At 32.1% G+C, this 18,202-nt stretch overlaps 1 protein-coding gene across 1 annotated transcript; it reads right to left on the bottom strand.

Moving 5' to 3' along the window:
- Positions 1-66: 66 nt before the first annotated feature.
- Positions 67-15,548, bottom strand: LOC130453347 (uncharacterized). Its single transcript, XM_056793030.1, has 4 exons — positions 15,357-15,548; positions 14,857-15,018; positions 10,728-10,851; positions 67-1,288 (listed from the first exon to the last, which is right to left on the bottom strand). The coding sequence occupies exons 2-4, from the start codon at positions 15,012-15,014 to the stop codon at positions 1,100-1,102; spliced, it is 471 nt and encodes a 156-aa protein (XP_056649008.1). The 5' UTR covers positions 15,015-15,018; positions 15,357-15,548; the 3' UTR covers positions 67-1,099.
- Positions 15,549-18,202: the final 2,654 nt, after the last annotated feature.

The following is an 18,202-nucleotide window of genomic DNA, read 5'->3' on the forward strand; positions in this document are numbered from 1 at the left end:
ATAGACTTTAGATGAAATATTTTTATATAAATTTCTTTTCGTAATAATTTGTTGTTGATTCAAAAATACATTTCTAGTAAAATAAATTTTATTATAAAATTTACAGTAATTTTAATAACAATAAATCTACATTAAATTATCGAAATCTTTTGTTGCTATTAGTAAGTTAATATAAGACTGTAAATCTCCATATTTTCAATATGCATAATGTATGATGTGTTAACTTGTGAGTCCTTACAATTACAAATTGATTAATATTTCAATTTTTCATATTAAATTTTGATCTCAATATCGGTTTTATTAATTTTTGAAAAATTTACCTTGTATACCACTACCCGAAAGAAAAAACTGCATTTTTTAATGTGAGTTGGTTTTAGCATAAAATATTTAAAAGATTGTGTAGCTCAAATCTACCGAATGGGGATGAAAAATAATTAAAAAGTACTAAAAAACAACTTTTTTGAAAATATATCAAAATTATAATAAATATATGAAAAAGAAGATTGAGGTAACATTATATTTTTTTATTAAGTTATTAAGTTGTGAACATATATAACAATAAAATCTTCGGTGATTGTAAACTTTTATAGGGATATAAATATTGTCTTTTTAAAAAAATTAATAGGAAAAATTCAATCCCTGTCTTTCTGTCTAATTCTTTCTCTTTCTATCTATCTATCTTTTATACCTCTGTTTGTCTATGTTTCTACAATATTTATCTATCTGTCTACCCCTTTTATTCCTCTATTTGTCTGTGTTTCTTCCTTATGTCTTTCTATTTATCAGTTTATATCTTTTATTTGTCTATGTTTCTACAATCTGTCTATCTAACTGCCTCTTCAATTCCTTTACTTTTTAATATTCTTGTCCAAAATTTCCGATTTTTTTATCAAATTCTTATTGAAAATACGTCAAAAATGATTAAAGGGGCAATTGTATAGAAAATTTTAATATTATTTTTGTTTGGAACTTTTTTCATATATTTCTATTTTTTAGAGACATTTAGAGAAACATTTATTTTTTACTAAGTAAAATGCAGGCTTGTCTTTTGGATGGTAATACAAATCTTTAGTTTACTGGACTAATAGACGATGAGTAACTAAAATTTGGTTGTTAGTCTTTTCCTTAAACGTTTTTTTACTCTGATGTTCCTATTTTCTGCAACTAGTTTGGAATCGGCGAATTTATTGTCCATTTTCATAATGTAATACTCTTTATCAACATCTGTGAAACGAGCCATTCGCTTACCATCAAATGGAGAATCTGAACCTGGTGGGTGCATTCGCATCTAAAATTTATAAAAATACATTATTTGCAATAAATTACAAAGAAAAATTATTTTCAAATTACTATATATATTGAAATGTTTATTAATAATAGCTCGTAAAAAAACTATCAAAGTGACAGGTGGTTAAAAAATGTACGAGGATTATTTAAAAAAAAATCCCACCTCAACCTCACTAAAATTTCATATATTTCGGACGCTTAGTTTCTGTTTAATCATCGTATAAGTGAGTCGTTGAGAAGATTTTTCCGTAAATGGAAAAAATTGAGTATCGAGCTGTAAGGAGTAAGACATTGTGGCTTCGCATCATCTACAATCGTGAAATTTTGAGCAGCCGAATTACGACTTAGATTCGGGACGACCAAAAACTGTCGGATTGAGGTTAGAAAGATAGAAAAGGCTATAGGAATGTCAAAAGAACGCTATAATACTGATTGAAGGAATAAGTTGCGTGTTTGCTCACTTTGGACCAAAACAGCATTGGTATAAACATTTTCAAAGCCTTTCTCTCTCTCTCTCTCTAAAACGTCAGTTGATGATTAGTGATCAAAATATTTTCATTTATTTTTATAATTTCGATTGAATATTTTGGATCTGGTGGTTTCGAATGATGGATTGGTACTCGAGCAACAACAGTCCTAGACAAACACTAGAAAACAACAGATCCGTTTGTTGATAATGATGAAAAAAAAAAAATTAGAATAGTGATAGTGGAAAATTTATAAAAATAAAATGAAACAAAAATCTTATTTAGGGTGCATTCCACTAAGCACTCACGATAATCACGTTCACGATAGTGGAATGGAATTTTTTGATGGAGTGTTTAACTGATTTACATTAAAGTAAAATTAAAATATCTTCTGCGACGATGGTAAAAAATTGATGGTGCATCAAAAAAATGCTTCATAAGTACTTATAATATCCCATACCAGATCAAATAATGAGATATATTCTCATGGTTGCAATCTGCGATGCTTCAGTTTTGAAAATACCGTCAATTCTTTCAACGCTCATTTCCACCCAAGTTTTGACAAGGCTCATAGTGCACATTAGTCACGACGTCATAAGTGGCATTCTCGCCGCGACCACAACGATCGTAGTCTTAGTGGAACGCGCCCTTAGAATCACGATGTTACTATAGGTTTGTTCGTGGTAGCTGCACTGACAGAACTAGTTCAGGAAGTGTACACTAAAGCGTTCTTTATAGCAGAAGCAACGGTAGTTTCGCTGTTCTTAGTAGCAGTGCAAGAGAACTAGTTGAGGTTTGTTTTTGGTGACTGCACTGGAACTGTACCAGTGCAAGCCAATTCATGAGTGTATAGAATTACTTCGAACGAATACCAGAACGATATAGTGCAGAGAGCAATGGAGCATTTGTTGATTGTTGTATTTGAGATTTTTTGATGTGATTCAGGCCTTGAAGTATTAACAATGTTGGAAAACAATTTAGTACTTTTTGATATTTTACATTCGTCCGATGACGAAATGTAGTGCCACCATTTCGTGTATTCGATGTAACTAATTCTATACACTCATGAACTGACCTGCACTGGTTCGGTTCGATACAGCTACCAAGAATAAACCTTATATGTCACCTGTCAACGAATTCACACTACTGCGTTCCCTGTGTTGGGTATGAGAAATCATACTCCAACCTACCAGGTAGTTAACAAACAATTCTGCCATGAACTACATCAAAATATGCTGCATTTTCAAAATTATTTATTTAAAATATATTGAGAAAGCTTAACTATAGTAAAAAAAGTCAATTATTGTTTGAACTCATGATTGGCAATCTATTTTTCGAACTTGAGTCCAATTGAATTCAACTTGAGTCGATTATCATTACCTTAGAAATCATATTAATTCTATAATTACTAAACTTACCTTGATAGGAATACGCATCTTCTATCTTTTTAAATTGTATCGCGTCTTATGCAATGAGTTGAGTAAGTGAGTAAATAAATATTAAATATGACCCGATACGTTATTTTTTATAAATTAATAACATCAAATGGTAAAATGTCTTTTAATGTTCTGTTTTCTTGAAGCGTCAGTTTTTATTGATAACATCGCTTCTTCAAAACTCTATTAAGAAAATCTTGTATTTTTTCAAATATTTATTCCTAAATTTCCCCCACATTTTTTGACAATACCTTGTACTGTGCCTCAATAATGTGATGTAGTTCATATCGGATCATACTATTATGCAAAAAGGAAAAAATACAAAGTTTATTACAACCACTTTTCACTATTGGGGATTGTATGACGATTTAAGTAAATTATTTTGTCAGAGATGCTCTTTCTTATACAAAAAGTTATTTCAACAATTTTTTAACCTTCCAAGAATTTAACTAAGTTGAAATTTCTGGAACCGTTGGCGTTATTCATACTGGTAGTTTACCTTCAGTCTCTGAAGACGATAACTTGGTTATCGAAACGTGCATCTGTCAGTGTATTTGTGAGTGTTGGTGTAAACAGAATTTTTTGCAGTACTTCCAAGAATTTATTGATTATAGTTTCTACAGTTTGAATTTCTTTCTTCATGAGACGTACGTGAATTATAAATAATGTGTAGCTTTCATTTTTTTAAATCCTGATGTAAGTAAATAAAGTGTGATACTTCTGTAACGAATCTGTCTCTTTTTCTGGCATATAAATATCTTTTCATATGAGGATTTGTTTCCTAGTACACAGATTGGTGGATATCGATAGATAAGAAAATAAGAAAAAATTATTGAGGATGTAGCTGTTTATGGTTATGTTAGAAAGAAACATCTCGAGTATTCTCGAGCCACTGTGTTTCGCTGGTTTTTTGAATTCTATCGTGGCCGTTTTTGCTACAGGATGAATTTCGTGAAGGTCGTGCAAAATCGATTGTTGTACAAGAAAACATGTGGCAAAAAAGTTCATGTCGATTTGTGCAAAGATATACCGAAAAAATCGTGGTGCTTCAATCGCGATGAATCATGGATCTATGCTTATGAACTCGAAACTAAACAATCGATTGTATGGGACTTTCAAGACGAGCCAAGTAAATATGTTCTTTATAGATATATTACTGTGAAATCACTCGTATAGATATAATTGTAAATTCAGATAAAAAAGTATTCACCAGCTATATAAAATTTCCGAAATTTTTAATTCCCGTAGGATCAAATTCTATCAATAACTCACATAATTTTGATGCATTATATATACGAAACTTCATCAGGATCCAAGGTGGGTGGTATACTAAAGATGAGCCAAAGTGGGACTAAAAAAAACGTCATCCAGAAAAGAATATGTATCAAAATAATTTGCTTAAATTCGTCATACTATGTACTACAAATTCATTCTAAATACACCAGCATTCAGAATTATTGGTTATCGAAACGGACTTCAAACCAAAGTTTGCAGAACTTCCAGCTTAATTATGTAAATCATTGTATGTTTCATTTTAATATACGAGGTCTGGCTATTGAATAACGAGACTGCGCGCCTAGGGGGCGCCCTAGACGGGTGGGGTAAAAACGAATAGTGCGTTGGTTATCTGGATATCTTATCTACGTACACCCAAATAACGTGTTCGTCACAATTATTATATTTGTGCAGTAGGGATTTGTAACGAACGTGACTGAGTGCTATAAATTGTTGCAAGCGCTTTAGTGAGGGCCGAGAGAGCAAATCAAAATTAAAGGCAATGTTGATAGTTTTTTTCGACATTAACGATATCGTGATGACTGAATGAGTTCCAGAGGGTCAGTCTGTCAACCAGACTTACTATTTGTCAGTTTTGGCAACACTGCGAGTACGAGTTCGTAAAAAACGCCCCGGAAAGGTGTGTGCGAGGAAAGGGGAGTATAATGAAAGGGAGCATTCGAATATAGAACAATTTTTATAAAAAAACCCTTTTTCGTAACCAGTCTCGTTATTTAATAGCCAGACCTGGTAGCAAATATTTCAATATACAATAAATTTATGAAATTGCAAATATGTTTTATTCGCTAAAAACCTATAATTTTAACAAATTATGGAAATACAAAAAAAAATTATAAAAAACACGAAATATACAGGTAACTTTAATAATCGTGTTAGTGAAGCAAAATATACAAAAATTAAAAGTGTTAGAATAAGTTAAATTAAGCAATTGATTTTATGATTAAGGCAGTGTCTTAAGCTGTTATTAATTATATCTTAGGATTAATTCGTTTCTTTCCCATTTATTAGTCCTCAGCTGAAGCTTTTTTGAGCCGTTTCTGTAAAAAAATATTACTGTTTAGTTTTGTTCGAAACAGGGTTGGTTTTTTTAATAGCAAATTTATGACAACGTAATCACCAAGGTCGTCGAAAATCGGCTGTTTTGCCAGAAAACATCGATGCATTGCGTAAACAGATATTACAAGATCATCATTTGGTAAAAAAGCTCATGTCGATTGGTGCAAAGATATGCCGAAAAAATCGCGGTGTTTCAAAAGACGTGTATAAGATCATGGATACCGCTTAATTTGACCGTTTCTTCGGAGGAATTACGTTCAATTAGAGCAACGTAGAATGGTCAATTCTGAATGATACACCAGGATTTGATTGCCAGAAATTGCCAGAAGAAATCAGGGAAACCAATCGCAATATAAAGTTTTTAAATTTGGTGCAATCATAACTGAAGACATTATGAAAATCTTAAGAATTAATGTTCTCAATTATGATTGCACCAAATTTGAAAAACTTTATATTGCTGAACGGAGGACTGAAATCCCTTTCCAACAAGGTGCCACACGACCTCCTTACTTATTTCAAATTTTCGAGGGAGTGCTTATAATTCAGATGGGGTGCTGGATGGGGATAATATTCCCATACTGTAAATAGTCAATTTAAGAAAACAAATTCATCTGTTCCAGGTTTTTTTACGTAGTACATACAAAACTGAATTTAATCCATACAACTTTGGATTTATGATCTGAACAAGATTAAAATCCTCGGGTGTCTAATTGAAAAGAATTCGTAGAAACTACATTTTGGTACGAAGAAGTTATTTCTTGAATCCAAATGCAGAATATAAAGTTTGTGAACAAATTATTGAATGCTTAGGTGAGATATTATGTGTAAACACAACATCGACGTCAGTCAATAGCTCCGTTTACAAGCTTTCATAGAGAAAAGGATTCCAGTCTAAAAAGTGTTCAAAGTTGCTGAAGAAACATTTAATAATCAATAGAGAATGGACGGAAAATTCGTAATCTATAAACTAAAGTCATCGATCAGTCATTTTTAATTTTCTTGTTTCAAATCATCGCTGCAGAGAAAGTTCAAGTTCGGGAACGCCAAATTCAAAAATAGTGATATTAGAAACATCAACAAAAATAGTCTCAAAAAAATCATAGAAACCATCGATTTGTAGGTTAACGGGTGATCGATCGTAACACATTCAGATTAATGGGGACTGAGAGGAACAACAATCAAATACAGATCATAAGTGATAAACTATGTGTTCCAAATATTCCAATAAGGGTAAAAATATTAATATTTATTTTAAAAAATTGTACACAAATGGACAAATGGGAGGAGATGGAACTTAGATGTTCAATTTTACAAGGCATTCCTGCTAGCAAGCCATCGTATGTTCCATACATAAACAATTTTGCAAAAGTAACATGTTTTGCGCCTCTTGCACTATTTGCAATTTCCCTCGTGCCTGTAAATGAGGTGGGTAAAATAAAGGATTTCAACTATTCATCTCTGAAATATATTCGAAATTCAATATTTCTTTAAAGGAGAAAACAACTACTTTCTTGGTTAATGCCTCGACGAATATAAAATTACAACTCCTGTGAAGAGCGTGATGTAAATCCACCTTTTTGTCGATATTAACATGGCTCGCAATTGCAAGGAAAGGGTGTAACTATTGATTAGTTTCGACGTTACTACGTCTTATCTGAAGGTTTAACACCCCTCGTTCGCGCTTGAGAACCGAACCGAAGACAACGTCAAAGTGCGAACGATAAGTGGCGCTATCCTCACTTCCAACTGCGAACTATTGGTTAGGTACGAACCTAACGTAGTTGCCGATAATATAGATTTCCATGGTAAATAAATTGTGTAAAGTGTATCAAAATAAAGAATTTCTTCTTCACCTCTGAAATAATTTCACAATCCAATATTTCGAAAATGTATTCCGCCGTTTTTCAAAGGGGAAAACAACTACTTTCCTGGCTAATGCCTCGACGAATATTGAATTACAACTCCTCTGAATAGCGTGATGTAAATCGACCTTTTTGTCGATATTAACACCCCAATATACATTTCAGTTTAGTTTAAAACCACCGTGTATAATAAGAAAGAGAAAATCATAAATAGTGTATGAGATATAACAAATTTTCAACATTTCTATTTCAATTGGTGATTACGTATTTAGCATTTGGTCATAAATAGCCTAACGCCTACCCTGATTGAAAGTTTATTTTAATAAAATATCCACTTATTAATCAATAAATACATTTTCAAGGTTTTTTTACGATGACTTAATACATATGAACAAATGCATAAAAATTACCAAGGTAGTTATTTTAATTTATAGAATTGACACAAAATCAATATCTACCATGATTGATTAACTTGATAGATCGCAGTAGTTTAAACATAATTAAATAAAAATTCGCGTTGAATTAACCTCTGTGTATATATATAAAAATAATGGTAGTGCTAGAATGATTTGATAGATCCGGAAACTAGCTAGACTGAAGGTCGGTTTCTTTGCCTTTCAATTAAGTCCTAATCCTTACTAACTAGTATTCACTGGATAATCAAAAATTTGGTTTCTCTACCTTCTAATAAATAAAAACTTTAAATAATTCGAGTTATTTATAAGAAATAATAGTCCAGTTTCCAGAGACCAAAAAAGGGGTTCACCTTACAAGGCGGGGTAGAAGATTTTATATTTTTATTTCGCTTTAATGGGTATAAAGAGTAAAATTTAAAAAATGTGAGTAAATCTGGGCTCGGCACAACTTTTGGTAGCCGAAAAACCTCGAATCTTTCGAACATTTTCGGTTTTTTCGCAATATCTCGAAAACGAGTGGTTCTAGCGAAAAACAGTCCCTATACAAAGTTGCAGAACAATAAATTCCCTATAAATTTTATACTCAACTGTTTCTTCTACGACCAATAGGGAGCGAGCTACGCATCTCAAAAATGGACCATTTTTCTCAAAAAGGTCTGGAGAACCTTATTCGACAAAAATCTAAGTCAAAAATAGAATCAAAGAATGCATGGTTCGCAATATCACATCCAAAAGAAGGCGTTACTTTTTTACCATTTTGAGAAAAATGGTCCGTATTTAAGATGCTGTAGCTCGCTCCCTATTGGTCGTAGAATAAAAAGTATGAAATTTGTAGGGAATTTAATATTCTACAACTTTGTATAGTTTTTCTCTTGAACCACTCCTTTTCGAGATAATGTGAAGAAACCGAAAATTTCGAGGTTTTTCGGCTAACAAAAAGTTGTGCCGAGCCCTGATTTAGTCACATTTTTGATATTTTACTTTTTAAACCCATTAAAACGAAATAAAAAAATAAAATCTTCTACCCCACCTTTTATAACGTGAAATCCTCTGAGAACTAGACTATAAGTTATTAGGCAATCACAAATCAATGAAATAGTTGGAAACATAAACCAAAAACTGCACTGAAAGAAAATAATCATCGAATTATTTCAGTAAATATGATAATAGTATAAGTCATAAAGGACTTAATACATTATCCAAATATTTCATCTTTCTCTAAAGACATGTTTCCAGTACTATTCAACCTTTTGAAAAGAAGATGTCCAGCTTTCGTACCATCGCTTGAAAGGTCGACCGGGAGGTCTCCTTTAAGTTGGTTTTTTATCCTTTGCCCATTTAGCCCATCGATCTTCCATCATTCTGTTGACGTGGTTTCTCCAATATCGTCGTTTGGATTTCGGGAATCGTACTATATTCTGAATTTTCAGATCTCTTATGCTTAACTTCTTAATTGATCTCTTGGACTCACACCTTTTATAGATCTCAACGTTTTCATCTCTACTGTCCTCTCGAGTTTCCCCTGCCCATGTAATTATAGGTCTTAAGATTATTTTATATATGCAAACTTCAGTATAGGTGGACATATATTTGTTTTTCCATATGAAGTCCCGTAGATATCCAGAGGTTCTTGAGGCTTTAATTACTTGGGTTCTTACCTCTAGTTGTAAGTTGTTGGCGCTTGTGATCTCGACTCCTCCATTCTTTGAATCTTTGATTAATTTGATTTATTTGTTTGTTTTATCTATTTGAAAAGGCATTTGATTCTATAAACCATTATGAAGTTTTAAAAGCTGCCATATAGACCACCGCTATATTTCTATATTACAGCACATATACCAGCAGGTAACAGCTAAATTCAAAATATATGTAATATGTATGTAATAATTCAATTCACAATTATGAGAAAAAAACTATTTATTAAGAAAAAAAAATGATTAATTAAAATAGCGTACTCGACGAATGTCAAACTATTAAATACCCAGTATCGGTGTACAAGTGGCCTTAAATACTAAATCTTATCGTATACAATAACTATAAATAATTATAAAATGGATATTTATGATCGCTTAGAGTCACATCAATAAATATAAGTAATTTGAGGCGATACTTTATTGCAGCCTCCAGTGTCTAGTAACCTAACCTACCCCAACCAAATTAGTTTACACCTGCGTGTATATTAAGACAAAACAAGAATATGTTCCAATCAATCTGTGGTTGAAAGTCATTCTTTGAATCTTTGATTAATTTGAATTATTTGTTTGTTTTATCTATTTGAAAAGGCATTTGACTCTATAAACCATTATGAAGTTTTAAAAGCTGCCATTGTTTACATCTAGTTCATAACTTGTAGGCTCTTTTGCCATTGATTCTGTTTTTTACAGATATATACATATTAAGGTTTTCGGCTGTTGTTAGCATCATCATCGTTATCGGTTATCAATATTGCGTCATCGGCGTAGCATAATATCTTTAATGATCTTCGTTCCATCTTGTATCCTACAAAATCTTCTTTTACACTATTATTTTATCCATGACTAAATTGAATGAGAATGGGCTCCGACTGTCACCTTGTCGAATTCCTGTTAGTGTTGGGGGTTTAAGGTTAGGTTAGTTTTACAACATTTACATACGTGTAAAACTTCTCCCTTTTTTCGTTATCTTATTATTTGGATATAATTTTTTTTTGATAAATTATTATTATTAATACTGACCTTACCTGTTTATACATTTCAACAAAGCATTTAATGTATTTTAAATCATTTGTTCAAATATATTTGTTTTATTAAATTTGATCGTTATTTACATGAAATGAAGATTGACCACAAGAAAAACCTTGAAAATGCATTGAATCCCTTTATACAAAAAAATTAATTTTGAATATCAATAATTAATTCAGCCACATACCATTATCCTGTATTTTTCTTTGCAGGCATAATTAGATTCATCAACATTTTGATAACAATCACTTTTGTAATCTTCAGGTAGTGGTTTACCTTCGAATTCACACAACTTTTTAAGAGGTCTTGCCCTAAAATTGATGAGAAATATCCTAGTTAAAGTTTGAAGGGGCAAAGAGAACATTAGATAAAAAATTAAAATATTGTATGTACTAACATAATACATCACTCAATCACGTGTATGAGGTACCGATTTTGAAAAGACTATTTGTGAAATTACATGACACTTTTTAAGGTCACAATATTCATTTTCTTCAAGACACTTTATCTATACTGCGCATGCTTAAGAATGCGCAGAACCGAGAAGGAACCTCGGAGGATAGAGAAATCGTTGTCATTCTGTCTTCCTTAATCGGAACAACTTCCACTTATAGAAACTGTTCAAATGGAAGTAATACATATATGCAGTAATAAAAACAATTTTTCTGTGATTCTGGTACTTATACTTTACGGACATATTAATTTGGGGCTTTTAAACCTTTCGATAAACCATCTACAAAAGCTTGATATTTTTCTTTTTACATTTGAATTTTGCCAAATTTTTGTAACGATATGTCCTTCATTCAACGAGGTTTCATTTGTATATTATATTTTTCTACCCTGCTATATCTTTCAGATATTTTCAGGGATGTTTCCATTAGATCATAAAGATAAAACTACTTTTTTCGTGATGAAATAGAAACAATATTTATTGCAGTACTTCAAAACTTACGAGTCTCGAGGATAAGTACTGCACGAAACTGAAAGTAAAAACTCCTTCGCTAATAAAACACAAAAATTTCGGTCCTTGCTTTAGAAAGACTACAGCATGTGTATGAAACTGACAGAAATCACCTGGTCATTTGCGATGTTGCAATAACGCAGCTTCAATTGGTGAAGTCAATTTCATCTCGACTATTATCTACTGGTAGACAAAGACTTGTTGGTACCTTCAAGTTGAATCATACAATCTGACTACGGTTCGTTTTATATTGAACGTTTTATTGCCAAGAAGAAATTTGAACAGTTTAAAAATAAACAATTAATCACTTCCCCAACAGGGACAAAGACAAATAAAAATTTATAATTAGTTATAGCTTTATTGTTTTTCAAAATATTTTCCATTATAATCAATACACTGTTGTATGAGTTTGATCCAATTAAAAGCATTTTTTCCATTCCGATTGAGTAGAAAAACATTGATCTCGCAATTTCTCTTTGACTTGTGGGCATACGAAGAAACATTGGTTATTAAACAAGGATTGCACAGCGGATGACTCATGAATTCGAAGTTTTGACTGTTCAAAAACGTTTTTGTTTTGAACTGATGTGTGAGTGCTCGCATTTTCGTGGTGGAGAATGATTCGTCTTCTACGATTGGTCTCTCAAATTTTTTCGAACATTGACACATAAAAATAAAATAAATTGTGCAGTAGAATACCAGTGACGGCCGGAGACAGCCTCAACCCGATCTTGTTCAGCATAATGGATGCGATTATAAACGAGGTGAAGCAAGCTGGAAGAGGATACCAAAAGGGAAGCAAAGATCACGCAGAAGACGAAGACAACTTACTGTATAGGTTTGAACCAATAGCGAAAGCTTTTAAAATGCAAATATCCCTGAAGAAAACCAATTCTTTTACAGTATCCAGAGAACCGAGAAGATGTAAATTCGCAATATACGATCAGAACAAGTGATGTCATTCAAATATCTAGGAGCGAACATAACAAGACCTGTGTGAGACCAGTAATGCCATATGCGATAGAGATTAGAGCTGAGATCACCATAATGAAGCTGAAGGTATGTGACATGTAGTGAGATGGACGAGAAATCGGTGAATGGAATGGAAAGACTACGTGGACAGAACGTCAAATGACAGGTTGGCAAAGATTGCAAAGGAAGAAAAACCGAATATACCCCGACCACCTACAAGATTGTATGAAAGCTGGTCTTCATCATCCCAGCTGCAGCTAGGCAACCATTGATGCAAACACAGGACTAAGTCCTAAAGTACGATGAAGAAGAAGAAGAAGAAGAAGAAGAGACATAGAGATAGGGATTTTCTCAATTTTTATCAAACTATTTGAACGTATAGACTTTCGAGAGTGTGTAAAAATTTGTTTTTGTAGTTTGTTGTTTTAGAACCCACTTATTTCTCAATTAACGCACGCCGATTCTTCTCTTTTGGTTGGTATTCAAAAATTTAACAACTTTTTGGTATAGGGTAACTGTCTAATTTAATTGGCCTATAAAATCGTTCTATAATATGAGTCACTCTAAACAATTGCGGATTTTAATGTTGTGTAAGTATACTTTGAAGTGAGATATACAATATGAGGCACTTTAATAAATCCTGAGTACAGGTACATAATCAAATATATATGTTCGGCTTATCATTAAACATATTCAGGCAATAAAAAAATTCAGGTCTTAAAAAAACTTTTTATAGAATTTTTTTTAGTTTTTTGGAAATTTTGTCACTTTCGTACCTCTGACCCCTGTATCTTTTTCATTTTTATAGCTAGGCCTAAATTTTATTCTTTATTAGAATCATGGTGAATGGCATGGCCAATAAAAATTAATATTGGTCGCGAATTATGGCTAGAAACTAACTTGTGGACCGCCGAACTCCGCCGAAAAGTTAAAAAACTTGGCGTTGCGTTTAAAAAAAAAGTAAAAGTGATAGGAAGCTTCTGATTTTATAAGAACATCGCTAGAGTGTAGGCTTTCTAACGGTATGTAATTTGTTACGCAGTTGGACCGATTCGACGAAATTCGACTTAATGTTCAAAGTTACATGTTTTGCGATATTTACCAATCAATAGCAATAATTCCCGACCAAAATTAATTTTTATAGGCCATGCCATTCACCAAGATTCTAATAAAGAAAAAAAATGAAAAAGTTACAGGAGGTCAGAGGTAGGAAAATGACAAAATTTCTAAAAAAAAAATTCTATAAAAAGTTTTTTTAAGACCTGGATATTTTTTTATTGCCTGAATAGATAGAAAATGACCCCGCCTACGCCCTGTGTTTAACGATCTGCCGAACACCCTACATGAAGGCGATTTGATTGAAATTTCACTTACGCTAATTATATTATTAAATTTCGTTATATTTCTGATGTCATCTGTCAAAATTTGACGTGAATCTAATTAGTATATTACTCACAAAAAGAAAACTTTTCGATGATAAGTAAATTTGGTGAAAAAAGAACAGTATTTTTCACGTGAAAAAACAGTTAAAGAAAGAGTGCTTTTGAAGTGTTTCTTGAGGTTGATTATGTATATTATACAGGGTGTCCCACGACGAGTTTAAACTATCTGTATATGGCAAAATACTTATAGTAAAATCATGAAAATTTCTACGTTTGGGTTTTCCGATACGATTGTTTTAACTAAAATATTCTCAAAGATTGCAGACTTCCGGTTCTACTGACTGTAACTTTGTTATTTTAAATAGAACATCCTTTATATTAATACATTTTTGAAATCTACTTAAAATTTTAGTATACTTTTGTCTGAAAACGTTTTTCGAAAAATGCATACTTTTTGAGTTATTAATTTTTTTGTAAAAAAATTGACCGTTGCAAACCCTTATAAATTATTTTTTTACGAGGAGACCCTTGAAGATATCAAAATGCTTTCTATTCTGTTGCTTTTAGCAAGGTTAGACGTATTTGAATCTATGTTGAAAAATTCTCCTTTTTATACAGGGTGTGTATAAAAAGTGTTCAAAATTTAACTTCATAAATATCAAATTTCTTCATTTTTTTAAATAGAACCACCCGTTTTTTTCTATTTTAATGCATTCAGGGGCAAAAAATAAGTCAAATTCATATTTACTCTTCTATACCTAAACTTCATCGTTATCCAGATATTAAATGTAGAACCGGAAGTTGGCCATCTTTGAAAATATTTTAGTTAAAAAGATCGACCCAAACAGATAGTTTTAACTTGTCGTAGGACACTCTATATAATATGAAGAATTGTGAATCATAGTTTTTTTTGTCGGAAAATATGATTAACCAATTGTGCATCCTAACCCAAAATCCGTGGAAAATTCAGTAATTTATAAATAAAAATTCATTATACTTACTTAACAATCATTTTGTCAAGTCCCGTATACTTATGAATTGGACAATAAAAAACATCTGGTGTATTTTTATCGTATATAATACTTTTTCTTGTCATATCTTTTTCACAATTAACGAAAATTGCGAGTAAACATAATGAAAATGTTATAACGCCTTTCATTTTTCTGAAACAATGAAAATTCTAATTTAAATATTATATTACTAGATATTAGAGAAGAATTTTTTGAAGCCATTTAAGGTAATTTGAATATTTTTTACCACGCACACATAAGTCATTCAAAAATTTAGAAATTTAATTCTATCCTAGCAACAATTTTTATAGTAGTTATTGAAAAAAAATCATTTTTACTAAAACATTTCTACAATATTTTGTATAGTTTTTTATTATATTTTAACCTTGAGTTTTACTGTTAATTCCATCACCTAACTGTTTTCACTAACCTTTCACTTATTTTTTACCTACTCATGTTTTTTCGAATATAAATCATTAATTTAATCTCACCTGTTTTCGTTGGTAACTTGTTGATGTTAATATGTACAATTTTTTTTTGCTTCTGAAACACTTTCACCACTTCGTCATTCTTTGTACTTAAGGATCTCGAGATATTCGAACCTCACACTGAACGACCGTACAGTTATAAAAAAAGGCGTGAATGTAAACTCGGTGTTCAACAGAGCAAATCTTTGCGCATATAACTCTCAATTATTTCTTCTTCTTCCTTGTGTGTTGACCACTCATATAAGCGTATAAGAAATTGTCTATACAGTGTGTTGTATAATTTCGTTCTTCCTGTACTAGTTCAATTCTAAAATAACGCATATCTTTATAATTTTTTAACGAAAATTAATTTTTTCCACGACAATGAGTAAATAAGTAATTTCGAAATCAATTTCAACATTCTCTCGTGCTTTCTTTAAATCTCGGTTAGTCGCGCATGGAACTGGTACTCCCATTACAATTTCATAAAATAAAAATTATTACATCTAGATCATCGTGAGTCTAAAACTGACTTTCTGTGAACTCTTTGCCTGGAATTTTATAAAGAGGATTAATTTTATTGGTTTACAAATCTTCAAAGAAAGCACCTGCTTTAAGACTAATAGTCCCAGCGGGACTAAATATTATTACGAACTCGTCCTCCGCTTAGCCCGTGAAGCGAGTCCTGGCCGGCTATAATGGAAATCTATAATTTGAAGAATACGCATATTGGCGACATCTTTTATATTACCTTTGATGTATATTTTTTATAAATAGTGGCGATTTGTTTATATTATTTGTGTATTTTATTATTGTTTATGCAATAAACAATACAAATATGAATAGAAGACGTTATAATCCTGATAAGCCTTACGATATTGGTGAACTAAATCGATTGGCTTTCAACGAAATTGAAGAAAACATTCTGTTGAGTGATGATAATTTAGAAATTGCGGATATTGAAGATAATATCGAAACTAAGTCTAACGATTCTGATACTGAGCACGAGATCGATGATGAAGATGAGGCAATGGAAGACAATAATTATTATATTGGTAGGTAAACATTTAACATTAGTCAACTGTTTTCTTAAAGTTGAAACGCTTTGGAGGCAAAGAAAATTGCCTGGTGTAGTTAGCCGATATGCAAAAAACGAAAAGGTACAAGAGTGCTGTAAATTGTTTGTTGACGATAATATTTTGAGTATTATCGTCAAAAATAAAAATAAGTATATAGAGAGCATTAAAAAGTTTTTTCTCTATCAGAACTACAGTATTAATTTATATACTGTTTTTATAAAGGAGACATATCAGGATTTGGTCGTGCCTGGACATAAAATATCACCATCCCCTCAAATTTGCTTCTTAGGTGTTTAGGTTGGGAGCAATATGTGACGTGGACGAATCAGCTAGAAATATTAAATTTATTGATTCTCTAAATTCAAGAAAAGTATTAAGAAAAGACTTAAACGGAAACCAGATCGAATGAATTTACAGATTTTTCCAATACTGTTGAATGTTGAGGCTGGGAGAAATATCTCCTGATATAGACACGTGGCCGAATTAGTTAAGGCAGCCTCGCAAAAACTTGGAGCCCTCTTTAAGACCAAAAAGCTGTATACCCCGCAACAGCTTTTGATCATCTACAACAGGGGTGCTCAAACTTGAACTGCTGGCGATCTACCTCAATATTTTTAGACTACTTACGATCCACTCTGAGAGGCTGCAAGTATGTGTGATGCAGGGTTGTCGTACATACACGATACACCCTACCTACCTAGGTAGGGTGTACCTTGGCATATATAGATATTAGCTTTCTGCACAATATAGGTACATTATTTTAGTCAAGGTTTGGGTTAGGTTTAGTTAGGTTCTTCTCTACAATATCAATGAAAAAAACTCATAGTTATTCAAAATTGCGAGTTTATTGATTGTTACAAAACAAAAGAGTTACATATGGTATTAAACCTAACTAAAGAGTGGCTTTGGATGTTGAAGCGTGGCACTGCATGTCCTCAGCATACTTTTCATAAGATGGTACGTAACCACTGAGTGCTAATCGCAAGCATGATCGTCAGTTAGTCGATTGCGATATTTGACTTAATTATCTTCATTTCAGAAAATGCAGACTCGCACAAGTAAGTTGACCAAAATAATGCCGTCAGTTGAAGGGCGATTTGCCTTAGATTCGGATATTTATCTTCAGATATAAAACACCAGAAATTTGTATCAGATGCTGTAGCTTTGAGATGTATATCTGATATAATCTGTACCAACTCATTTTCAAAAAGAACATGAGTTCATATTAAACTGACTTGCTATTTCAGTAGCTAATTCCTCAATGTTTTTACATGAAAAAGGATAACTCATAAATGATACTATATTTTCCAATTTACTGCAATCATAAAAACGCATTTCGAATTGTCCCAAAATATTTGATAATTCAGCCTCATACGTATCATAATTAAACTGAGGAATCCTTGCTTTCAGAGACGGAAAATGTTTCAGATCCTTTCTTTTCAGTTGATCTATCATAAGTTGCAATTTACTTTTGAATGCGTTTACTGCGCTAATCATCTCAATAATAGTTTTTCCTTTACCTTGAAGCTCCAAGTTAACGATGTTTAAGTGCATTGTGATGTCAGTCAAAAATGCCAAATCAGTCAGCCATTTGTCGTTTTTCAAAATCTGAGTGTCATCACCTCTTTCGTCTAGATTCGAGCTGTTATTTCGGGCAATAATTCTTGAAACCTTTGTAGGAACTTTCCGCGACTCAACCACCTGACATGTGAAGAACTAAATCAGTGTGTCCAGCTGACTCCCTATCTTCCAACTGCAACTGAAAGAGCCGACGTTGCAAGCTACGTGCAC

This window comes from Diorhabda sublineata, chromosome 2 (genome assembly GCF_026230105.1).
Source record: "Diorhabda sublineata isolate icDioSubl1.1 chromosome 2, icDioSubl1.1, whole genome shotgun sequence".
Taxonomy (NCBI): Eukaryota; Metazoa; Arthropoda; class Insecta; order Coleoptera; family Chrysomelidae; genus Diorhabda; species Diorhabda sublineata.